The 26,416-nt window shown below is 39.4% G+C and overlaps 1 protein-coding gene across 2 annotated transcripts in view; it reads right to left on the reverse strand.

Annotated features, from left to right (window-relative positions):
* Window positions 1–26,416, reverse strand: part of LOC122563241 (protein phosphatase 1 regulatory subunit 12B-like) — a 282,450-nt gene that overhangs the window by 145,299 nt on the left and 110,735 nt on the right. For both annotated transcript variants that reach the window (XM_043716857.1, XM_043716856.1), the window contains exons 4-8: window positions 21,803–21,962; window positions 20,168–20,312; window positions 16,071–16,145; window positions 12,438–12,517; window positions 8,627–8,778 (exon numbers count right to left, since the gene is read on the reverse strand). In XM_043716857.1, coding sequence (XP_043572792.1) covers window positions 8,627–8,778; window positions 12,438–12,517; window positions 16,071–16,145; window positions 20,168–20,312; window positions 21,803–21,962 — 612 coding nt within the window. The remainder of the gene's footprint in view (window positions 1–8,626; window positions 8,779–12,437; window positions 12,518–16,070; window positions 16,146–20,167; window positions 20,313–21,802; window positions 21,963–26,416) is intronic.

The following is a 26,416-nucleotide window of genomic DNA, read 5'->3' on the forward strand; positions in this document are numbered from 1 at the left end:
CTGACTAATGCACCTAACACTATGGACAATTTAGCATGGACAATTTAGCATGGTCAATTCACCTGACCTGCACATCTTTGGACTGTGGGTGGAAACCAGAGCACCTGGAGGAAACCCACACAGACACAGGGAGAAAGTGTAAACTCCACACAGGTGAAGCAGGTTTTGATTGATTAATATGTAGATCCCACAAGTCACAGTCCTGATATAACAAGATTTTATTTTTTTTAAAAAGTGACATCTCAGACAATGCATTAAAGGTGTGAGGTTAGGTTCTGTCTGTATCCCAACTTTTGAGTCAGACCGGTTCTATTGCCAAAGTAGGAATTGATAAAATGTCATATGGATTGACTGCCGACAGATTGTGTGCTTTTTGAACAAAATAGAATGTATCTAAAAATACAAATCTGCAAATGCAAATTCACCCCATAGACTTGTATATGTGCATGTGTGTGTGTGAGAGAGGGAGAGAATGAGAGTGTGTGGATATGTGAAAGTCATATGACTTTGAGAGGGCACGTGCGTGAGTATAAGTGTGAACACTCGTGTGCGTGTCTGAGTGAGACAATGTGTATGAGAGGGTCTGTGAGAGTGTGAGATCATGTGTAAGACTGTGCGTGTGTGTGTGCTTATATGAGAGTGAAGTGTACAGAGTCATGCAATCACATTAATCGTCATGAACCCAAGATCCCAGTCTGGCCTGGGTACCAAACTTGGGTATCAGCCTCTGCTCAGCCGCTAAACGTTGTTGCATATCCTGAACTCCACTTTGGAGGACAGTCACCTGAAGAACCAAGGCCAAATATCCTTGACTGCTAATGTGTTCGCAAACTGGGAGGGAAGATCCCTGTCTGGCAATCATTGCAAGGTGTCCATTCATCCATTGTCGTAGTGTCTGCTTGGTCTCGCCAAAATACCATACCTCCCAACATCCTTGCCTGCAGCGTATGAGATAGACAACATTGGCAGAGTCACAAAAGCACCTGCCGCACATGTGGTGGATAGTGTCCTCACTCATGTTGATACTGACACATCTTGCAGTGGCTGCCATGACAGGGTTGTATGGTGTTGTGGTCGATGTTGTCCTGAAGGCTGGGCAGTTTGCTGCAAACAATGATCTGTTTAAGGTTTAGCAGTTGTTTAAAGACAAGAGGTGGAAGCGTAGGGAAGATCTTGGTGAAGTGCTCATCCTCATCGATAATGTGTTGCAGGCCGCGAAAAACTTGGCGCAGTTTTTCTGCTCCTGGATGACGAAGCATACCTTGTCAGTTGTCTCCTGTGTCTGTCTCCTGAGGTCGTCATTTCTCCCTTTGGCATGTCAGAACTGGCTAACAATAAGTTGGTCATTGTATCCTGTTCTTATAAGGGCATCTTTAAACACCTTCAGGTGTCCATCGCGTTCCTCCTCATCTGAACGGATCCTGTCTATGCATACGGCTTGTCCGTAGAGGATGGCTGTTTTCATAAGTTTGGGGTGGAAGCCTGAGAAGTTCAGCATCGTAAGGTTACTTATGGGCTTGTGGTAGAGTGAGGTACTGAGGTGCTCATCCTTGATGGAGATCTGTGTGCCCAAGAAGAAGACTAATTCTAAAGAATAGTCCATGATAAGTCTGATGGGTGGGATGAAACTTGTTTATATCACTGTGTAGTTGTTTCAGTGACTCCTTGCTATGGGTCCAGAGGTGTCAATAATGAAGTGTCAACAATGTATCTGTTGCCTATTGCCCAGAAGTCCTGTGCAGCTAAAACATCTTGTCCGAGCTTGCGCATGAAAATGTCAGCATATTGTTGTGTAAATTTGGTCCCCATGGCTATTCCATGTGCCTGGATAAAAAAACTGTGTCAAAGGTGAAAACATTGTGGTTGAGGATGAAGCACATGAGTTGTAGGATGGTGCCTGGAGATTGGTAGATTTTGGTATTGAGTACTGAGGCTTTGCAGTGATGCCACCGTTGTGGGGGATGGTGGTGTGGAGTGCCGAAACATCCATTGTGACAAGGAATGGTCTTGGTTCGACTGGCCTATGGATGCTGAGTTTCTGGAAGAAATCTGTAATGTCGTGACAGAAACTAGGGATCCCCGTACAATGGGTTTGAAGATGCCCTCGACACAGCCAGAGAGGTTCTCACACAGGGTCCTGTTGCCCGATATGATGAGACACCCAGGTGTGCTGGCTATGTGCATTTTCAGAAGGCAGTAGAAATTCCCTACGCGAAATGTACATGGGAATATGTATGGTAGTCTGAAGGATTGGATCAAAAGTCTTGATCTGTTTAGTTCACAGGTGTATACTTTGGTCGGATCGGCTAGTAGTTGCCTATAACATTCCTGGTTGTTCAGTTGTTGGTAAACTTGCTTTGATGCTGACCTTTAAGAGAGAATGAATACTGTTCTGAACCAACAGTTTAAAAGCACTGGTATGAAATGACTAGACAGCAGTCTCAGAGTGTACTGGAATATTGAAAATGTAACACTTGGCTGTGAAATGGATAACAGAGTTGGTTGCTGTTTTGACATCAATTCAAATTTAGCCAGTTTAAATTATGCCCCAGGATACTAAAACCCAATAGAGTTTGAATTTATTGTTTTGCCAATGTCGAACCAATGCAACAATCTGAAGTTGGGGATTAAAAAAAGGCAAGCATTTTGAAAATTGGAGACAGAGCAACTGGCATCAACACATCCAAGAAATTAGGAAATACTCTCTCTTAAAGGTTCCTTTACACACGAAATATATTTGCAGTAAAAAGAAAGAGCTCGTCCCAGGGAGAAGAAAGATACTAAGGATGGCATCCGCTGTGTGATCTTGAAATTAAGTTGATGTAATTTTAATAAGTGTCTTATTGAAACAGTACATTGTTATAGAGTTGGGAGGCAGAAAATAAGCGGTTAAGAGAAGGTGGGGGAGTTAAGAGTTGTGAATTGTTTAATGTTCACTTTTAGAGTTAAAAAATAAATTGATAATATTTTCTCTGTCGCTCATTTTAACAGAGTACAATGTAAGGGGAGCTTTTCTTGGTGTTTGTTTTAATTAACAGAAGGGTTCACCGCCACCTCATACAGTTCCTTACAGAAGTTCATTCTATTCTGAACGACGGTGGCTCCACCTTTATCTGCTGGTTTGATGACAATGTTGCAATTTGTCTTGAGAGCATGGATGGCGTTGTGTTGTGATCAGGTGATGTTTTGCTCCACCTTATGGGTGTGGCTGATGAATCTGGCTTTTAGACATTTCCTGATGGTTTGAGCATACATATCAAGCCCAGGGCAGTGGTTAGCACCAGTTAATCCAAGTTAACTCCTCCTTCAGTCCCTCCATTACTGACCTCTCTGACGACTGTTTCAGTTCATCGGTTGTCACACTGGGCTTGCTGCTGAGTCATGGAAGAATTCCTAGAGTCTCATTCATCTCGTGAATTCCCCTGTGTTCGCCACAAGACCAACGGGGTCCATTTTGGTGGTGGGGCAAAAATTGAGCACTGGGTTGAGAACTTCAATCTCTTTTGGTTGAAGGGTGTTGTCCGATAAGTTGATGATTAATTTCCCCTTGATGGTACCGTTTTCAACTGTGGTGCCAGGGGAGGCTTGGCTCCTGCTGCTGGTAATGCCAGGTTCTCAAGTTTCTTGCTCTTGGTGTGCATGGCCTCATCTACTTGGCAGTGTCTTGTAATTGTACTGCTGTATCTTGAGTGCAAGCTGAGAACATGGACTCTATCTCAATTTCAAGGTTATGGTGCCTGTAGAGTTGGTATACAAGATGAATGAGGAGTTTGCGAGAGGTGTAACAGCAAAATCTCTCAGCGTAGTCTGTGTTACTTCATCCACTTCATCCTCAATCTTAACGTCTTCATCATGGGCAATCAGTTCTTCATGCAGACACATGGAACAGCTATGGGGTCCAAATTTGCATCCCAATATGTTCGAACAAGACTTCTTTGCTAAACAGGACCTCCAACCAGCACAATATACTGATGACATTGTCTTCCTTTAGACTCATGGCAAGGAGTCACTGAAACAACTACACAATGATATCAACAAGTTACATCCCACCATCAGACTTAGCATGTACAATTCTTTAGAATCACTCTCGTTCTTGGCATTCACATCTCCATCAAGGCCAGGCACCTCAGTACCTCACTTTACTGCAAGCTCAAAGATAACTTCCAGATTCCACCTTAAACATACTAAAATAGCCATCCTCTACGAACAAGATGAGAAATGCAACGGACACTCTCATAAGAGCAGGACACGATGTTCAACTCATTGTTAGCCAATTCAGACATGCCACAGTGAGAAACCATAATGACGTACTCAGGAGATAGACATGGGATACAACTGACAGGGTACTGTTCGTTGTCCAGTACTTCCTGGGAGCACAGAAACTACACAATGTTTTGCAGGATGCAAAGAACATCAATGAGGATGAGCACCTCACTAACATCTTCCCTACGCCTTCACTTCTCGTCTTTAAACAACTGCCAAACCTTAAACAGACCATTGTTTGCAACAAATTGCCCAGCCTTCAGAACATCGACCACAACACCATACAACCCTGTCATGGGCACCACTGCAAGACATGTCAGAGTGTCGACATGGATATTACCTTTATATGTGGGGACACCACCCACCACGTGCAGCAGGTACTCATGTGACTCTGCCAATGCTGTCTATCTCATACGCTGCAGTCAAGGATGCCCATGGTGTGGTATCTTCATGAGACCAAGCAGATGCTACGACAATGGATGAATGGACACCACGCAACAATTGCCAGACAGGGATGTTCCCTCCAAATCAGGGAGCACTTCAGCAGTCAACAACATTCAACCTCTGATCTTCAGGTGACCATCCTCCAAGGTGGACTTCATGATACGCAACAACAGTTGCCAAGCAGAGCTGCTAGCAAGTTTGGTACCCACAAAGATAAGCTCGACCAGGATCTTGGATTCATGTCACAATACAGATGATCCCACTACACTGTACACACACACACACATACTCTTACACACAATGACACTCACACAGACCCTCTCTTATATATATATACATGCGCACCCCTCTCAAAGGCACATAGTCCATCACACTTGCGCGCGCACACGCGCACACACACCCACACACACACACGTGCAGGTCTATAGGTGAATTTGCATTTGCAGATTTGTATTGCTAGATACATTCTATTTTGTTCAAAAAGCACTTTATCTGTAGGCAGTCAGTTCATGTAGCATTTTACAAATTCCTACTTTGGAAATAGAACCAGTCTGACTCCAGGTGGGATACAGACAGCTTGTAACCTCATACCTTTAATGTACTGTCTGAGCTGTCACTTTTTAAAATAAAACCTTGTTATCTTGGGACTGACTTAGATGATGTTCTGGAATTTACATAGAGTCATACAGTCACAGGGATGTACAGCACAGAAACAGACCCTTCGGTCCAACTTGTCTATGCCGACCAGATATCCCAAATTAATTTAGTCCCCTTTGCCAGCGCTTGCCCCATATCTATCTAAACCCTTTCTACGTACACATCCAGACATCTTTTATATGTTGTAATTGTACCAGGCTCCACCATTTCCTCTGGCAATTCATTCCATACATGCACCACCCTCTGCATGAAAAAATTGCCCCTTATATTCCTTTAAATTTTTCCCCTCTCACCCTAAATTATGTCCTCTAGCTCTGGATTCGCCCAACCCAGACCTTGTCTATTTATCCTAACCATGCCCCTCATGATTTTAAAAACTTCTATAAGGTCAGCCCTCAGCCTCCGGTGCTCCAGGGAAAACAGCCCTAGTCTATTCAGCTTTTAGCTATCGCTCAAATCCTCCAACCTAGGCAATATCCTTGTAAATCTTTTCTGAACCCTTTCAAATTTCGCAACATCCTTTCATTAGGAGGGAGACCAGAACTGCACACAATATTCCAAAGTGGCCTAACCAATGTCCTGTACAGTCACAACATGACCTCCCAAATTCTATACTCCATGCTCTGATCAATAAAGGGAAGCATTCCAAATGCCTTCTTCAATATCCTATCTACCCAAGACTCCACTTTCAAGGAACTATGAATCTGCACTCCAAGGTCTCTTTGTTTAGCAATACTCCACAGAACCTTACCATTAAGTGTATAAGTCCTGCTCAGATTTGTCTTTCCACAATGCAACACATCACATTTATCTAAATTAAACTCCATCTGCCACTCCTCAACCAATTGACTCATCTGATCAAGGCCCCATTGTAATTGGAGGTAACCTTCTTCAGCATCTACTACACCTCCAATTTTGGTGTCATCTGCAAACTTATTAACTGTACCTCATATGTTCACACCCAAACCATTCATATAAATGCTGAAAGTATTAATCAATCGAAACCTGCATCCCCATTCTAAGTGATTAAAGACTTAACAGCAATCTAGGTTTGCTCAATACATTGCTTAAGTTGTATGACACTTTGATCTTTTACTATAAATTCTGTGTTCAATGATCCTGCCCACTAGCCACCTGATGAAGGAGCAGTGTCCTGAAAGCTTGTACTTCCAAATAAACCTGCTGGACTATAACCTGGTATTGTGATTTTTAACTATTATATACATATTATATGTAGACTACATAAATCTAATCAGCACCAGTGCTGTAAAGGTTGAATTGCTGGATGTACATCAGATGGTTTTCTGGTGCAGCATGAAGAAGCAAATACAAAAAAGGCTATTTTTATATCCGGTATTATGCTATAAGTAAGAGCACATCAGTAATCTCAGAGTCCTGAGTGAGAAGCAGTGGATTCTAAAAAAAAATTAAGTTTGAAAGGATATAGTTCAATACAAAACTATGGCCTTAAATCTAAGCCAATGGAAATATGAAGATATGATGGGCGAGCTGTTTGTGGTGGATTGGAAAATGTTAAAAAGCTATGACAATAGAGAAACAATTAAGAAAGTTAATGTTTGATTACTATATGGTTGAAAACAAACATACATTCCCCCCGTGTCTGTGTGGAGTTTGCACATTCTCCCCGTGTCTATGTGGAGTTTGCACATTCTCCCTGTGTCTATGTGGAGTTTGCACATTCTCCCCGTGTCTGTGTAGTATTTGCACATTCTCCCCGTGTCTGTGTGGTATTTGCACATTCTCCCCGTGTCCGTGAGGAGTTTGCGCATTCTCCCCGTGTCTGTGTGGAGTTTGTGGTATTTGCACATTCTCCCTGTGTCCGTGAGGAGTTTGCACATTCTCCCCGTGTCTGTGTGGAGTTTGCACATTCTCTCCAACATTTTTAACATTGGAAAATGTTAAAAAGCTATGACAATAGAGAAACAATTAAGAAAGTTAATGTTTGATTGCTATATGGTTGAAAACAAACATACATTCCCTTAAGTCACATAACTTTAATGGAACTATTGAGTTAACTAAGGGAGGAGGGAATTTAACCAGGTTATTGATGAGTAAAGCCAGTCTGTAACTAGTAATAACTATGTGTTACTCAGTGCTCACTGTCTCAATCAAACTTACAAATCTCAAATCTGCACTGCGGCAAGGAGATTTTTTTGTTTTTCTGGTGTGTCTGTGGAGGAGTGGGGGAGGCGGGGGAAGAAGAGCAGCAGGAAGCAACATGTAGTAGTGTGGTTGCTGGATCACGGAGTTTTACGTACTAGAGAACACTGTGTAATAGAGGTTCAACCTGTATTAAGAGAAACTGTTTTCAGAGGCAAGTTTTATAAATTTCAGCATGCAACTGTCAGAGTTTTAAATGCAGATCATTTCAATGCCATTCAAAACTGAGCAAATTTTCTCAAACCTGTAATAATGATTTGGAAAAACCATGACTATGAAACTATATAATGAACTGAATAATTTAAAAGTTAATCAATTGTGAGGCAACAAATATTGCTTTAAACCTGAGCACATGGATGCAAACATGATATTTTGCGACCTGACACTTCATTGCAAAGTACTCTACTTACCACCTTACAATTCTGGTAATTTCTTTCCAACTAAAAACAATCAATACTAACATAGAAATGTTCTAAGAGACAGTACAAAAAGTAGACATGCTCTAAATCCTTTTAAATCACTAATTTGAATCTCAGCTGAGATGCTGTGTGACTGTGGGTAGGAATTAAGATGAACAGAATCTTTTTGCTGGAACATTTTGCACAGCAATTTGTGATCTGCAGTGAACTGTCTGAAAAGGTGGTGGGTACAGATTCATTGGTAATTTTCATTAAAATAAAAGTCATGCATACTTAGAAACTATGAGTTGTAAGGCACATAAAAAGAGCAGTGACGGGTACTACTTATAAAGCACTGTCAAAGAGCAGGGAGAGGCCAATGACTGATCTTGTACCTGTAGGATTTAACATCTACAATATTGTCTGTAACATTATATAAAGTGGATTTTCATAATGAGCACTTAATTGGAGTTTATGTTTCCAACTACAACAAATAACCTGTTTTTAAATTGTATTACAATTCAACATCCAGAGAACAAAGTTGTATTATATGGCCTTGTAATTGAAATTATTCAGAGCTGACAGATAAAGAAAAACAAAATTAACCTCACGATTTGAAAATCAAGCACTAAAAATTTTTCCTGGGTTTCCTATATTGTCAAGCTATTTTTCTTCGGGCTTACCTGTGTCTATGTCCGACTCAGAATCAGAGGCATCATCCTCTTCTTCAGAACTGGAACTGCTGGATTCATCTTTCTTACTTTCTTCATTGAGTTTTTCTCGATCAGACAATTTACGCTTTGTTTCTTTTACTTCAGAAAAGATAGTGTCTTTACTGTAATAATGAGAAAACAAATCAAAATCAGTTAACAGGACAGGACAATTACTTCAAACGGTTGATTTCATGAATTAATACGATCTATGACAAGATGGAACACACTGGAAAAATTTCTAACTGCTGCAAAATAGTTGTTTTTAATAAGTTTAGGAAATGTGCAGCAAGACTGTTCGATCAGTGCAAAATCCCAATGTTATGTCACAGGATAGGCAGACAACAACCAGAACAAAAGTTCCAAAGGTCAAATGTGCTGATAGAGGGAAAAAAAGCAAGTTTCTAGCTATTAACTATGTACGTGCACCTTTTCAGAGTGACTGAAACAGTGTTAGAAAGGCTCATTATGGGCAACTTCTTTTGCTGTGGATTTAAAAGGTAAATTATTGCTCCAGTTTTTCTTCTCGAAGTGATTTAAAAATTCAACAAAATCAGGTGATGGAAGAAAATCAAAATAATTTTAAAAATTAATAAAAATAATTTTTAAAAATTAATTTTTGATGCATGGTGAGGCAAACTAAAGCTACATGATGTACACCATTGACAAACATTAAGTTAATGGGTCCCAAAAAGCAGTTCATCTTGTTTGGTTTAATAGATATTCTTAAATATTTGTATAATGTAGATACCTTTTATAATCCACAAATAAACTACTTCAAAACAAACCCTCTAAAAGTTCCAAGCTTGGTAGAAAAAGAAAACTGAATTCCAAATTTTGTACTTATAAATGACAGCACTTTTTAGCACTTGAAAGCAGCCTGAAATTTGATTGTGAGGCATAACAAACCTGTTCAATCAGTATACCTTGAACAGGTATGCACATGACATCACCACTGCACCATAGCATTTGACCTCAGGGCATAGAGATCTCATATTCCACCTTATCTCCGAGCACTTGAAACATGCTTCACTGTTGTAGCATAACAGCTTAATATTACCCCAGAAATGTATGCGCCTGAAGTGTGTAATATTTGTACATAATAGTTAGTCTTAATAAAAGTCTAATGATTCTTGATCCACAACCAGTTTCTTACGCTACACGAAATAACATAAGCAATACTCCATAATGGAAAAGCACCCTCTCACCATGGCGGCAGCAGCAGCTGCCACCTAGAAATAGATTCCAATATTTTGGTGTCGGGTATATGGAAAAGTAATTGAAAATCCACCAGGCAACACTAGACAAGAACATTTGTAGGCAGTATCGGTTTCTGAGAGTACACACAGCTGTACAAATCTGTAGATGAGGTATAAACCAGCAAAGAAAGCAAGATTAATTTCTTTCAAATAAACTCAAAATACTTTCTTTTAAGACAAAAGAATTCCTAAGATGGCCTTAATTAAAAGAACAAAAATACAAAAGCCTTTCTGAGGTATAATATGAAGCCAGCATAGTGTCAGACAGAAATTGGATGCAAGGACACTCTGTTCCTAGTAATCTACATGAAAGCAATAGTTTATCAGAACAGAAGTTGCAATGCCTGCATTGTAAAGAAAGGAACAACATGGACACAAAATCAAGGATACGTTGCTTAATGTGGTACAGTCCAATGCTTTGAAGGCAGAAATCTCTGTTACACGGGGCATCCAGATTTACAAGAATTCCACTTCTATTTTGTCAATAAATCAATGGATCGCCCAAAAACAGTTACAGAAATCTTGCTTTTCATTGATAAAAAGGGGCTTCACAGAACTAACACATCAAGTCACTCCGTGAACAACCAGAAAAATCTAGAAAGATCTGAGCAGAGGTCTTTTTGGATATTTTCAACCTCTCCCTGCAGCAGGCCACTGTCCCTGCCTGTTTCATCAAGGCCGACATCATCCCTGTGCCGAAGGAGGCTCATGCAGCATGTCTCAATGATTACTGCCCAGTGGCCCTAACTTCAGAGGCCATGAAGTGCTTTGAAAGGCTGGTCATGGCATTAATCAGCCTCCCCACTACTCTTGACCCACTTCAATTTGCCTATCGGACCAACAGATCCATGTCAGATGCCATATCATTTGCCCTTCAATCCTCCCTAGAACATCTTGACACCAAGAACAGCTACCTAAGAATCCTACTCATTGACTGAGTTCAGCCTTCAACACTATTATCTCCTCGAGACTGATTACTAAACTTAGTGATCTCAGACTAAGCCCCTCTCTCTGAAACTAGATCCTTAGTTTCCTGACCCACAGGCCAAAATCAATGAAGATCTCTCACTAACACTCAACACTGGAGTCCCCCGGGGGGGTGTATTCAGCCCCTTACTGTACTCACTGTATACCTATGACTGCATCATCAAATACCAGACCAATGCCATTTACAAGTTTGCCACTGACATCACCATAGTCGGTCGAATCTCAAATGGTGACGAAACATAATACTGGTGGGTGGTGGAAGACCTAGAAAAAATGGTGCACTGAGAACAACCTAGCTCTCAACCCAGCAAAACCAAGGAACTCATTATTGACTTTCAGCAGGATGTTATTCATGCTCCGCTACACATTAACAACACAGAGGCGGAACGAGTGGAGAGTATCAAGTTCCTGGAAGAGGTCATCCACAACAAGTTTTCTTGGACTCTTCATGTGGACGCAATGGTTACAAAGGCCCAACAACATCGCTTCTTCCTCAGGCAGCTGAGGAAATTTGGCATGATGGTGAATATTCTTGTCAACTTTTATAGGTGCGCCATCGCGAGCATTCTGTCTGGATGTATCACTTCCTGGTATGGCAACTGTACCATTTAAGATCAGAGACGGTTACAGAGAGTGGTGAACTCAGCCCAGACAATCACAAAGGCCAACCTCCCACCTACCAATTCCGCTGTCAAGGAAAGGCCGCCAGCATTTTTAAGGATCCATCACACCCTGGCAATGTTTTTCTACAACCTCTACCATCGGGAAGCAGGTACAGAAGCCTGAATATATGCACCAGCCAGTTTCGCAACAGTTTCCTCCCAACTGTTGTTAGAATACTGAATGAACTCACAAATGCTTAACATTTACCTGTACCTCTTTTTGTTTTTGCTGCTGTTTACCAATTATTTACTGTCTATGCTACATAACTATACTGATCTCCCTGTATTGCTCACAAGACAAAGCTTTTCACTGTGCCTCAGTACACGTGACAATAAATTCAATTCAATTCAATTCAATTCAATTCACCCCAACCTTTTCTTTCATAATCATTCTGTTCAGAGAGATCACGACACACATTTGGAGCAGGCAGGACTTGAACTCAGGCCTCTGAACCCAGAGATAGCCACCAAAGCTTCTTTACTTAAGCAAAACAGATGTGAGGCACATTGAGCATGAACAAACCCAGAATACAGGCACGATCTAATGACATTTTGATTTGTCCAATGTATGATTTTCATACATAATTAGAACAACTGCAAAATATCAAGTCAGAGGAAGAAGGTTCGAAAGCAAATTAGTTCACATTATGCTAACTTACGGGTTGTTACAAAATATTTAAGTATTCAAATACATGCATTATTTAACTAGCTACCATTTAATTCTATGTCTGGAAACAGTGGTTTATAGGGAGACAAAGATAAACTTTACAGAAAGGTTACCCACAAGTTATTGATATATGTTAAAATCCATCAGTCAATTGTTGTGGATCTTTTAAAAGTTAACACAAAATTGAGCATTTGTTATAATTCAAATACCTCAAGTGCTTGGCCTGGACTTTGCAATTTACAGTTGATTCAATGAGTGTTGATCTCACAGCTCGTTTCTCAGTACGAAGCTATAGAAGAAACCAAACTACAATATCAGATTTTAAAAATGCATAACAACTGTAATTTCATATTCATTGCATAAATACAATCTCAGTTAACCACTGCCATCATATCTGCAGAACATCAAATCCTTGCTATCTGCAAGTGATATGGGCATAGACTTCCCACTTCACCAGAGCTAATATCCTTCCTCACAATTGTATTATCTTCCTCTTTAATCAACAATGCTAACCAACCATGATTCCTTTTTGTCTGCCCTTCCTAAAAACTGAAAACCCCTTGATATTCAGTTCCCATCCCTACTTACTCTGCAGCCTTTCTCTGTAATCCTAACTATATATCAGTTTATTTCTATTTGTGCAACTAATTCATCCACTTTACTGAACACTCTGAACACAAAGTGTTAAGGCGTGCCTTCTTAACATTCTTAGTCTGGTTTGCATTATTTTGCACTCTGGCCTTGCTTTATTCTTGCTCTTGAATGCTTTGGTTGTCACTTTCATTTCTACAGTCTTTTGATTTTGTCCTTGTTTACCTGTGATCTGTTTCCATGTATAAGTTCTCTTCCTCCTGCCATTTTAGTTTAAACCCTCCCAATCACACTAGCCAATATTCCCAATCACACTAGCCAATATTCCCCCCCAGGATGTCAGTTGTGGTCATAACCAGGCATAGCCCGTCCAGTATGTATAAGACCCACTGCCCCAGAATCAGTCCCAATGGAGCAGGAATCTGAAACTCGCCTCATTGCCATGTCTTCATTTGATTCTTCCTACTATGTCTCCTCAAACAAGCACATGGCACTGGCAGCAATCCACAAGACACTATCTTTGATGCAAAAGTGAGTACTGCAGATGCTGGAGATTAGAGTCAAGAGTGTGGTGCTGGAAAAGCACAGCAAGAAAATCAACGTTTCGGGCAAAAGCCCTTCATCAGGAATGACTATCTTTTATGTCCTACTTTTAACCTTGTTACCTAACTGCCTTCAGGGTAACCTATATTTTTAAAAAAATTATTACTGATACTGATGTTCATTCTCTGATCCCAGAATGCCCTGGAAATTTAAAATCAACTTACATTATATCACAATGTCAAAAAAATCATAAAATGCTTCACAGTTAGAAACTACATTTGAATCACAGTAATATAAAAGAACGAACTGTGGATGCTGAAGATCTGAAACAGGCACAGAAATCACTGGAGACACTCAGCTGGTCTGGCAGCATCTGCACAGAAAAGGCAAAGTTAAGTTCTGCAGAACTAGATTTGAACCAATTCTGTGTTCTCTTCACAGATGCTGCCAAATTTGCTTAGTTTCTTCATAATTTCTGCTTTTATTTGAACTGTAGTCACTGTTTTCATATTATCTCAAAAAATTATCTTTCCTGCAGTTTTACCCATATTTCAGAATGAAGTTTCTTTAAAATGTAAGTTTTTCAAGCTAAGTCATTTGCAGAATTATTTTCAAGTTTAAACTCCAATACTAAAACATATCATTTGAATGGAACACAAGTTCCAATATATAGAATACTCATTTCCTATGTGTCAGTAATAAATTTGAAATATTAATTAAATAGCTTTCCTACCCACCAAAATGTTGATCAATGGTAAAAGACAGCATGGACCGAGGCAGGTTCTCAGATAGTGAAAACCAGACAGTCTGAATCTTGTCTTCACTAATAGAATTCTCTGCCGCATAGTTACAAATGGATCAGAGAATTCACTGTTCTATCATAGGAGACTTCGTATCAAATCTGATTATATTACAGCTACTGGTAGACACTGGCTAATTCAAAAATTTAACTTTCAACATTTCAAGGCTTTTTTTAAATTGACGATTGATTTGACGAATGAAGAATTCAATCTGTTACTCTGTGATAATGGATGAATTTGTTTTACCTGTACCCTCTTATCCAAAAAATTGTTTTCATCTTCTAGGTGCAAAAGGTATTCAGCTGCACTAGAAAAGGAGAATAGGCCCTTGGTGTAGTTCTGCACTTTTATAAAAATTAGCACAATCCTGGGCTTTGTGGCAGTAAGAGATTAGTTTAAAGTCTGGTAGCACTAGGCTGAGAGGTCCTGCATTTACATTAAAGCTGTCAATGTTGGCAATCCTTGAATTCAGTATTACGCCTGGAGGAAAAAAGACACTTTATGGAAAGTGAAGAAAACCTTTGACACCATAAGAATTGGACTAAAAATTTTACTTTAATTATGGCTGTCACTCAGGAAGAAAGGTACATCCATTCAGCCTGACCGCCCTCAGTAATAATTTCTACACCTAGGAGTACCAGTTTGTGATTCTAAGGGATCCTGAAATACTCAGTTTGCAGTGTTGTAATTGGTTCAATGACATATCTATAGTGCAGTCTCTGCTCCAAAAAAAAAGAAAATATGTTGATAGAACACTGCCAATAATTGGAATTTTGAAAGTTTCAGATATCCAGTCATAATTTTAAAAAGAATTCAAAGTACTAAGTGCTATTTCTGCACTTGTGTCTAACAACTTTAAATAACCTTTTGGAACAACAGGTGATTAGAGAGTTTATTTCTGATTAACCAATATAGTAGCATTATTACAAAATAAGTATTTTTACAAAAATATTGAAACTCTTACTTTGGATTTAACAGTACTAAGAAAAAAATGGTTCCAGCTAAAAATCAGAGGTTGTGAAGTTGCAATCAGTCTGCTATGTACTAACAAAATATAGCAACACAACAACTGGGATGAAGGGTCACCAAAATTTAGATCATGAGGACAGCCTCTGCCATCACTAGCCAAGAATTTGAAACGCAAATAAGCATAAAAATTCACTGCAGTAGGCCAAGGTTGAATAGGAAATACTAGTGCAAAATGCCCTAAGTAATCGGAGATATTTGCAAAGGAGGCTTAAACAGACAAAGCTACAGCTATTTTGTGGCTATAAGTGAGCTGTAGTTCAAGAGAAAATTAATTGGAATTAACATTGAGACTTCCAAAATGCTGATATATTTCAAAGAGTCTGAACAATTTGTTTAAAGGACAAGTCACATTTATCAAATTAGTTCTTCTAAAGTCAAATGGTGTCTGAGAGGCTCATATTAACTAGAAAATCTCAACACGTGGCACGGTTCAGGGAAAGGGATTAAAAATGCATATAGTAATTAGCTGGAAAGGCATGCAAAATCCACAAACTCTTAGAAATGGGTTTATGCAGGATATGTGAGACAGTCCAAGCAAAATGCTGAACGACCATTTGAAGAGCATGTGAAACAGTTTTGCATTCAAGCTTCAAAACAAATCAAAAATTCTACATGATAGAAGATTTAATTTGGCTCATTTTCTGCATACGTGTACAAAGCAAAGTTCTGCAATTCAAAACCAGACAATCACTGCAGATTTGTACAGCGCTCTAAGTTGCTCATTTTGTCTTCACATGGACAATAAATTTCATATTGTACACGATGAACTTTTTAAAATTTTGAACAACATTTGATAAAATGAAAGTGTTTCATTGAATGCACTTTTTAAAGCTAAATGTTACCAAAGAGGGGAAGAAAATCCAAAAATAACTCACTTACAATATTTTGTTTCTTCTGGAGTTCCTCTAAAAGCTCAATAATACTTTCGTCTGCTAAATCAAAAGGTGTCTGACCCTGCAAATACAGTATACACAACTTAACTCATTGTAACTGCCATTAGAGAAACAGTGAATCAATTTTTACATTGGCATTTTCAGCTGGGGCAATTAAGAGAAAGAAGAAAATAAGTGCCAAAAAGATTAAGCATTTGTTAAGAGAACAACAGGAACAGGTAAATATCTGGTTGCTCAAGACTGTACCTAGTGTCCAGCAAAAGAAAAGTTACAGCAGAGTCTATACATCACCAATTGATTGAACACTTCTTCTATACAGTTTTCTAAACTTTACATCAAGCTAAATTAAGAATAGATATATGATGTACTCTACAGGAATTTTAAAAAGTGAACATATTCTGAACAGATGCAATTTCCACTATTATCTCATTGTAAAAATATTTTGTCACATGGTAGATTTCTTGGGACATAAATGCCAACATCTTTTAAATTCTGACTGAAGTAAATGGTCATATTCCAAATATCTTTCAGGAAAAAATCATAAATGACAATCCAAGGTCATTTTCAGAGGTATTTGATCAGCTAAGAAACAGCCTGTTTTCATAGCATTTTCTCATCAACATCTGTTACCACAAAGAGAATGATGTACAATAGCACACGATACATGACGAGTTTCATGTGTAAAAAATCAAGGCCTTCCACTGCTCATTCATTGAAAAGCATTTTCAAACTGGATTGCTAACATGACCTCCTTTCCTTGAAACTCTGAATAAGATAATTGAACAGTAAAAAAAGTTTGAAGTTCAGTAAGCAGGCGAATCAGATTCATTTGTTCCAGCTGTAAACAATCAAATTGGATTCAATCTTTAAAAAACTGATTTCGTGAGGACCAGAAGTGATGGTTCAGCATCCTTTGCAAAATATATTTCAACGTGAAATGGACTGCTACTTCGATAGCTTGCTTGTTAATATTTAATTTAAGAGTAAAAAAGGAGAGGGGAAATAGGTGACTGCCAAACAATCAAAAGGAAACAGGCATTTGGAACAGAATGTATCTCAGTGCACCCAACTTTCTAAATAGTAACTCTGTCATGAACATAGAGGAGAGTGATAGCTCATCTGGCAAGTTCAGCCAGAGAAACTCCATGTGTTAGCTGCATTTTTTTTGGGGGGGGGGGTTGCTAACAGAAGATGGGAAAAGAAGAAATGGAGATGTGGCAGTATTGATTAAGGAGATTATTACAGTTCGAAATAGAGGACAGTCAGAGGGCTCAAGAACAGAATCAATTAGGCTAGGACTGAACAACAAAGAAAATTGCTTGGTTTAAGTTTATAAGATACTAAGTAGTGGGCAAGTTGTAAAAGAACAATTTTCAAAGGAAATTACAGATAGCTGCAGGAATTATAAAATAGTATAAGAGCAGACTTTAAAGATTACCCAAATGTAGACTAATGTAGAAGCAGCATTATGGTCAGAGGGGTGCAAGAGTTCCTAAAGTATGCTCAGGAACATTTTCTACAGAAACATGTTTCCAGTTCAGTGAGAAAAGAACCACTGTGAAAGCTGGCCCTAGGATGAGGTGGTACAAGTGGATCATTTACCAACAGATAAATGATTACTATCTCATAAAAGGTCTGTTTTGGTTAAGGTAAAGGACCAAGAGCAATCCAATCTAAGAATAATGAACTGGGAGAAAATTCCAGCTTTGGTTTTCCCAGATTTCAGCCACATTCTCAAACAGACTCGCTACCACAGCCACATCTCCTTCCTCAGCACCTGCCTTCAGCCAGATTCAAAGATTGGCAGGAAAAGTAGTGATTGAGTAAGGTTACCTTTAAAGAACAGACTATTCAGGCATGGGCGAGGTATACTCCCACAAAGGGAAACATAAAGCAAACAAATTCAGAGATCCCCAGAAGACAACAGCGAGATAGCTGAAGTCGAGAATGTGTGCATTTGTCAAATGCTGGGTGGATAACACAACTAAGAATTCTGCTTAATAGAGAAGGTTCAAAGGGCAAGTGAGAAACAAATTAGTAGAAAGTACAAAAAGAAATCAGCAGCTAACATGAAAAGGAATTCCAAATCTTCCACAGCCGTAACAAGAGGAAAAGATTGTAAAAGGATCAACGGTTTTACTGCTCCTCGGATGCTGCCGGAACTGCTGTGCTTTTCCAGCACCACTCTAATCTAGATAAAGAATCAACGGGCCTGATTAGGGACCAAAACAGTTTTACATGTGGATGGGTGGGGACATTGCTGAGATACTAAATAATACTTCTGTCTTTACCAAGGAACAAGCGACCCAGATCAAGGTAAAAGGCTCGGTAATTCAGCCATTTGAAGCATTTAAAATGGCTAAGGAAATTGTAAAGGATAGATTGTCAACACTTAAAAGCTGAGAAGGCATCAGAAACAGATAAAATGTATAGCAAAATTCTGAGGGAAGTGAGAGAAAATAAATTGCAGAAGCATTGTTCAGAATTTTCAAACTTTCCTTAGAGGTGATGTCAGAAGACTGAGGAATTGCAAATGTTTACATCCTTTTTCAAAAAAATGGCGTAAACATAAGCTAAGCAACTAAGGGACTTCAGTGGTGTTACACTTCTAGAAACAATAATGCATGACAAAATTAATATTTACTTTCCAAGGAAAGCCAGCATAGATTCATTCTGCAAAAATTGTATATAAATAACTTGCTTCAATTTTTGATTAGCTAACAGAGCATTGATGGGAGTATTGCTCTTAATATTGTGCATGGATCTATAAAAGACATTTGGAAGTTCTGCCCTGTTAGCAAAGTTACAGCTTATAAGAGGGATAGTAGTACATGGATATGAAATTAACTGAGTGAAAGCAAACAGATGGATGAAAGGTTTGTAGTGAAGTTCCCCAGAAGTCAATGCTGGGCCCTTTACTCTTCCTGATGCATAGTAACGCCAGACCTTAGTGCATAGGGTACAATTTCAAAATATGCAGCTAATACAAAACGCAGAACCATTGTCAATGGTGAGAAAGGAAGAATAAAAGTATAGAAAAGTTGTTTGAATGGGTGGACAAATGGCAGATGAAATTCTATGCAAAGTGGTGTGAAGTGATTCATTTCGGTAGGAGGAACACCAAGCAATAAAAACATAAAACAATGAGTACAATTCTACAGGGGGCACAGGAACAAAGGAACTTGTGTGTACATGTGCATAAATATTGAAGGTGGAAGAACACGTTGAGAAAAGATTCATAAGAATGGTTCTAAGGCTGAACTCAGTTATGATGATAGACAGGAGGAGTTGCAAATTTTCCTTAGTAAGCAGAAGGTTTAGAAGACATTTGATATAGGTATTCAAAATAAAGGGTATGGAAAGAGTCATGGGGATAAACTATTCCTGGCAAAAGCATCAAGAACAAAAGAATATAAACTCAAGATTGGAGTGTTGATAAGAGGCATTTTCACGAGTAATTAAAATCTAGAATGCATTGCCTGAAAATCTGAACAAAGCAGTTTCAATCAAAGCATTCAAAAACTGGATTGGATTGTAATCTGGAAAGGAACATACAAGGTTACAGGGAGTGGAGTGTCATTGGGATTAACTGAACTGCTTATTCAGAGAGCTGGTGCAAACATCACAGGCCAGACAGCCACCTCCTGTACTGTAATTAGGTTAGATAGATTACCTGCAAGTATGGAAACAGGCCCTTTGGCCCAGAAAGTCCACACTGACCCTCTGAAGAGTAACCCACCCAGAACCATTCCCATACCCTACATTTACCCCTGACTAATGCACCTGACAGTATGAGCAATTTAGCATGGCCAATTCACCTCGCCTGCACATCTTTGAATTGTGGGAGGAAACTGGAGCACCCAGAGGAAATCCACACAGACACAGAGAGAATGTGCAAACTCCACACAGACAGTAAGTAGCCTCAGGTGGGAATCAGACCCGGGTCTCTGGCTCTGTGAGGCAGCAGTGCTAACCACTGAGCCACCGTGCCGACCACTGTACACAGCCAAGATCCAAGTGCAAAAATTTAGATATTTACAAGTTATTCAAACAATGAAAACCAGTTTATTAAAAACAACTGACCACTTTATTTACAGCCTCCATGTCAGAAAAATTCTCCACAAGAATTCTACAGGCTTCTTCTTTGCACCAGTGAGCAGCAGCATGCAGTGGTGTCCACCCATCATTGTCCTTGACATTTACGTCGTATCCAGCTTGAATTAGCAGCCTAGAAAACAAGCACCAGATAATCATTAAGGCACAGAAGGAGGTCATCTAGTCTGTTGAGTCCATGCCAGCCCTCTGTACAACAACACAATCAGACCCATTCTCCTACTCTTCGATGCCGTGTGAGTTTATTTCTAAGTACTCATCATTTTTTCCCCTGAATCACTATCTCCACTTGCAAGAACATCTGAGGCAGTTGGTTGCATGCCATAATAGCTCAGTGCATAAGCAAGTATGGTCCTCACACTGCCCCACACAGAGCTCTAAAATCAATACCCCATATTTCTTGCATATTCAATTAACAGGAGCAGCTTTTTTTGTCCATGTTATCTAAACCTCTTAAAATCTTATACATCTCTATTAAATTTTGCCTCAATCTGCTTCACTCAAAGCAGAATCCAAGCTTTTCTAATGATATTTTACGATTAAGGATGAGTTGCAGATTATCCTCCATGATCTCATTGAATGATAGAGCCAATGACCAAAATGGCAGAGTGTGGTGCTGGAAAATCACAGCAGGTCAAGCAGCATCCAATGATTTGGAGAACCGACGTTTCAGGCATAAGCCCTTCATCAGGAATGCTCTGGGGCTATGCGCTCAGATCCCGCCACAAGGAGGTCTTTAAATTCTATTAAAATCTAGACTGTTACTTTTTGTAGTGATGATCACGAAACCGTCCTCAATGGTTGTAAAAATCATTCTAGCACCACACTCTTAACCCTGATCTTCAGCATCTGCAGTCATCAATTCCCCCCAATGACCAAAATGGCCAGCTTGTGCTCCTATGCCTTATTGTCATATGATTTAAGCAAGTGGTGTAATTGAAAATGTTTAAATAATAAATATTGTAATCATATCTTTGAAACAATACTGTACTTGTAGAAAGTACAGAACTCATTTTGCATTTGCTTCTTCAAGAAGAATAAACATTATACACTAAGTTCAGCAATTAATTAACTTGCAAAAAGGAGAAAAGTCACTTGGTTAATCTTTGTTTCTTTACTGAGAACATTGCACCAAAACCATGTATGGGGAAGAGTAAGAAAGTTTGTGGGCATGGAACTGTAATTTGCATCTGAACTGGAACTAGAGAAAGATCAAATAAAAGCTGGTTGTTAACTACTTAGCCTTGATGGAAGATATACATGCTTATGTATAAGGAATGAATTCAGCTATGATGAGCTATAGCCTGACAAAACTCAGTACTAATAGATGAATAACAAAAAAGAGATAGTAGAGGATGACTAATGCTGACACCCACACCCAACAAAAATATAGTGTATTCAGGACAAAACAAATTTGTCACAGAAGACACGAACAGCCTAAAAGATTCTTTATTCCACTGTATCATTTCACTAAAGAATTGTCATATGGATTTGGCCAGGAAACAGCCAAAGCTCTCTCTTATTTCATTTAACATCCGTAAGCTATTTTCTCACTGACGCAATGGCCAGCATGTCATGATACTTGATCATCTCACAAACACTTACTTTAAAACCTCCAAGTAGCCTTTTGCAGCAGCCACGTGTAGAGCTGTGCCACCTGATTTGGTGTTTCTTACATCTTCAATTCTGCCACTGTTCACCCACTGTCGGGCATCCTGGAGCATTCGGTGTTCCTCCTCTTTCCTTGCAGCCTCAACATCAATTCCTAAGCCAGAAGCAAAGCATAAGTGAAGCAAGCTACTTTAGCTATCTTTTCAAATATATTGTGTGTCTGGACACAGAAAATTAGGCACATTGTAACACTTATCTCAATTATAAACCTGATACAAGACCCATAATTCAGTTTAATCAGTTATGTTTGTACCCTTCTTCCTAGTCAATAGTTTAATGCAATACTTTCTATTTTGCACAGTATTCTTCTTTCACGCAATGTGCACATTGCTAATTTGTTCACAACTCCTATTGTCATCTTAAATGGAATGGCTTGCTAGGCCATTCCAGACAGCAATTAAGAGACAAGCACATTATCGTGCATCTGTGATCACATGTAAACCAGACCAAGAAAAGATGACAGATTGAAGGACCTAACAGACCAGACAGATTTTTTACAACAATTAAGGACGGTTTCATGGTCATTACTACCAAAAAAATTAGCAGTTTAAGCTCTGCATTTTGACTGAATTTGAAGTCCTCCTTGTGGTGGGATCTGAACCCATATCCCCAGAGCATTCTCCCAGTGGCATGACCACAATGCTTCCATCCACCCAATGTGTTGCAAATGTACCACAGAACAAACAGCTTCTTGTCCTACCTTTGCAAATACACTTGACTATCAGAAACACAAGTAAATAACTGAATCAAAACCACTTTTATTCCTGATTTTCAGTTGGCGACGAGTTTAAGATTATTCAGTGAATACACATAATTGTAAATAACACAGTCTTTTAATCGTTTCTGAAGGAACTTGAATGCTAATATTAACTAACTTGGTCTTTCCTCTCAGATGATGGTAGTGCCACCAGTTTTTAGTCTTTTATAAAAGGAACACTTGGCTCATGCACATTACTAACACACAACAATACATGCTTTGTTACAACTTCTTGTATCAAAGATCCTCCCTCAAGTTCACGGTTACTTGAGTGTACTATTTGATACCTCATCAGAACAGCGAAAGACTCAATGGAGAAAATAACTAGCAGGCTCATATATCATTCCTTATAATGCAAGTTTACAAATTTAATTCATTGCAAACATATTTTTTATTGATGATACCAATTATGATTTATAAACAGCTACAATTGTAAGTTTAAATCTTCTAGTACTGAACTGGCCAAAACAATGGCAGCAATGTATTATGTATGGCAACATAGAAACTGCTGCCTCAACCTACTTGGTGCTGGCATTCACATGCTCTAACTCAATTTTTTTCCATTTTCTTTTCCGCAGACTAAATTCTGCAGTTCATTTAATAGATACCTATACCTCAAATAGTTTTAAGTTTTAGCATATTTTTAGAAATTAATGCCTCTTAACTTATTTCAAATAAGGAAATAATTTTATAAAAATAGCCAAATAATTAATACAAGAAGTTATAAATAATTTCAAAATAATTTTATTTTCTTCTCCTCCTACACAGCTAACAAAAGGCCCCAAAATTAGCAGTTCATCCACCCGTGTAAATAATAGTGTCAATTAAGCTTGATGAAATATCAACTGACTGCAGTTTTATGCTGCTCACACTGCAATAGGGTTTGAGTTTTTAAAATGGCAAGAAGAAATGGGGTATTGTCTTTGGAGGTTTTCCTGTACCCATCAGTCTGCATGCAAAATAGTAGCTCTTCTTTCCTATGCTCCTACCCACCACAGCATCCCCATTTTTATCATGGGCAACATGCTCTCTGACAATCCCGATATACTTGTGTCTGGGATTCCATCAGGCCTCCTCTGTAGGCTTTCCTGCAGTCTCAGGAACTTTGGCAATGTCAAGTAGTTGGAGATGCTAGCCAATGGGGTTGGACCTGCTGCCTCAAGGGGTAGAAATTCCACAATGCATTAATTTAGCAAACCTGTATTTTAGGGCAGTGGGCAGACTTGCGTGCACCTGTCCGCTGGCTGCCCCCACTAAGTTTGTTAAATTCCCTCACTTTTAGAGGAAGTTAGACTAAGTCGCATATAGAGCTTGAAGGTGATCAAGTGCCTGGAATGCACTGCCAAAGGAGGTGGCAGAAGCAGATACAATACCAACATTTAAGAGGCATTTTAACTGATACAAGAACAGGTAGAGGATAAAGGGATACAAACCACATAGTTTAGAAAGGCATCATGTGTCAGCATAGGCTTGCTGGGCTGAAGGGCCTATTCCTTTGCTGTACGGCTCATTGTTCTTTGAGTTAGGTCATGGATCAATAATGAAGGTCAGAACAGATTCAAAGAGCTAAATAGCCTACTCATGTTCCTGCATTCATTTGTGCTTTGTTGCAGGTCATGTGGTCAAACAGCATTTTTACACTAATATGAATGGGACTGTGGATGATGAGAACAATTCATATGTCAGATGATCCTAAGTTTCTACACATATGTTTATGATACGTGTTCTGGCCACGTTTGCCATTGAATGCAGTTCTGCCAACTGTCTTGCTTAAATAAAGGAAAAAAGAAAATAAAAAAGTGGGTGGCACAGTGGTTAGTACTGCTGCCTCACAGCGCCAGAGACCTGGGTTCAATTCCCGCCTCAGGCAACTGTCTGTGTGGAGTTTGCACATTCTCTCAGTGTCTGCGTGGGTTTCCTCCGGGTGCTCCGGTTTCCTCTCAGTCCAAAAATGTGCAGGTCAGGTGAATTGGCCATGCTAAATTGCCTGTAGTGTTAGGTGAAGGGGTAAATGTAAAGGAATGGGTCTGGCTGGGTTGCTCTTCGGAGCGTCGGTATGGACATATTGAGCCGAAAGGCCTGTTTCCACTCTCAGTAATCTAATGATACCCACCTTTACCTTAGCGTCACTTTTCTCAACTTCGCCACTACCTTTAAATTGTCAGGTTGCTTGTCCAATATCCAGAATTGGGTGCACAGATATTTATTGGGAAGACTGGAGTCATGGAGATCAGTTCCCACCTCAAGCTCTGATCACTTTCTGCCAATTCCATCCCTATCCTGGACAACTGCTTCAGGCAGAACAAAACTATTTGCAACTTTTGTATCAGATTTGACCCAGCAATGAGTTTTCAATCACATATCCATGGCATCAAAAAAAATTACCACTTTCTACTTCTTCAACATTACCACTTGCTGCCCACCTCATTTATTCTGCTGCTGAGACTCTCACCTTTGCCTGATACCTTTTTTTTAGATTAGATTAGATTAGATTAGATTACTTACAGTGTGGAAACAGGCCCTTCGGCCCAACAAGTCCACACCGCCCCGCCGAAGCGCAACCCACCCATACCCCTACATTTACCCCTTACCTAACACTACGGACAATTTAGCACGGCCAATTCACCTGACCTGCACATCTTTGAACTGTGGGAGGAAACCGGAGCACCCGGAGGAAACCCACGCAGACACGGGGAGAACGTGCAAACTCCACACAGTCAGTCGCCTGAGGCGGGAATTGAACCCGAGTCTCTAGCGCTGTGAGGCAGCAATGCTAACCACTGTGCCGCCCACCTTCATGCCTGAATTAAATGCTGCCAATGATCATGGTCATGTTATTTTATTTCTCCAAATCAATCTGTTTACTATGTGAAATGTGTCTTCCTGCCCTAAGAATGATTGCCCCTAATTAAATAATTCCAACAGAACATTTTTATTTTAAGTTTCAAAATGAGAAAGGTTATTTATGATACCACACTTGCTTGAGGTTCAAAAACATGACAGTGCATTCACTCTCACACACTATCACTCCCATAAACGAATAAAAACAAAAACAATATTATTACAATTTAAAATTATCTTAATTCCTCTTTTACAACAGGTCTATGGTTACTAAGACGAGTTAATGTTTTTAGTTGAAATAAAGATTTTGGAAGCAGTAGTTTCTCAGTAAGTTGTGAGCATTCATATAACTGAATTTCCCAAAGAATAATTCTAGGCCAGCCTGAAGTTGAAACATGTTGGACAGCCTTTCTTCCATTTTCAAAGCATTGCTCTTTATTACCTTGGTTGTTGTGTTTACTTACAGCTAGTTTGATTTTATTTTCTGATGGACTCTGATGGAAACCAATGTTTGTAAGCAGATGCTGCCACTCAAAAGCTGATAGGAAACAGAGCTATGATCATCAGGTTACATGCACAAGTTCAAAGTCCTTTGTTAAAAATGAGAAGTGATATGTTGATTACGATCCTGTGTCATCGAAGAAGCACAGAGTTAATGCTGAAAGACACCATTATGACCACTCTGTACTGGTTCTCCAAATGAGCAACTCAGTTTTTACTCTCCCACCTTTAAGCTGATCCAAACTTCCACGCATGATGATTAGCATCAGCATGCCGATCACAGCAATGATTTTGGGTTCCAGAAGTTATTTTCTGTACAGCAGGAAAGAAAATTGGTGTGAACACTGTCCCATAACCCTGCATCATTCCCCTTTCCCAATGGTGTGGAGGTGCCGGTGTTGGACTAGGGTATACAAAGTTAAAAATCGCACAACACCAGGTTCTTATCC

This window comes from Chiloscyllium plagiosum, chromosome 26 (assembly GCF_004010195.1).
Source record: "Chiloscyllium plagiosum isolate BGI_BamShark_2017 chromosome 26, ASM401019v2, whole genome shotgun sequence".
Taxonomy (NCBI): domain Eukaryota; kingdom Metazoa; phylum Chordata; class Chondrichthyes; order Orectolobiformes; family Hemiscylliidae; genus Chiloscyllium; species Chiloscyllium plagiosum.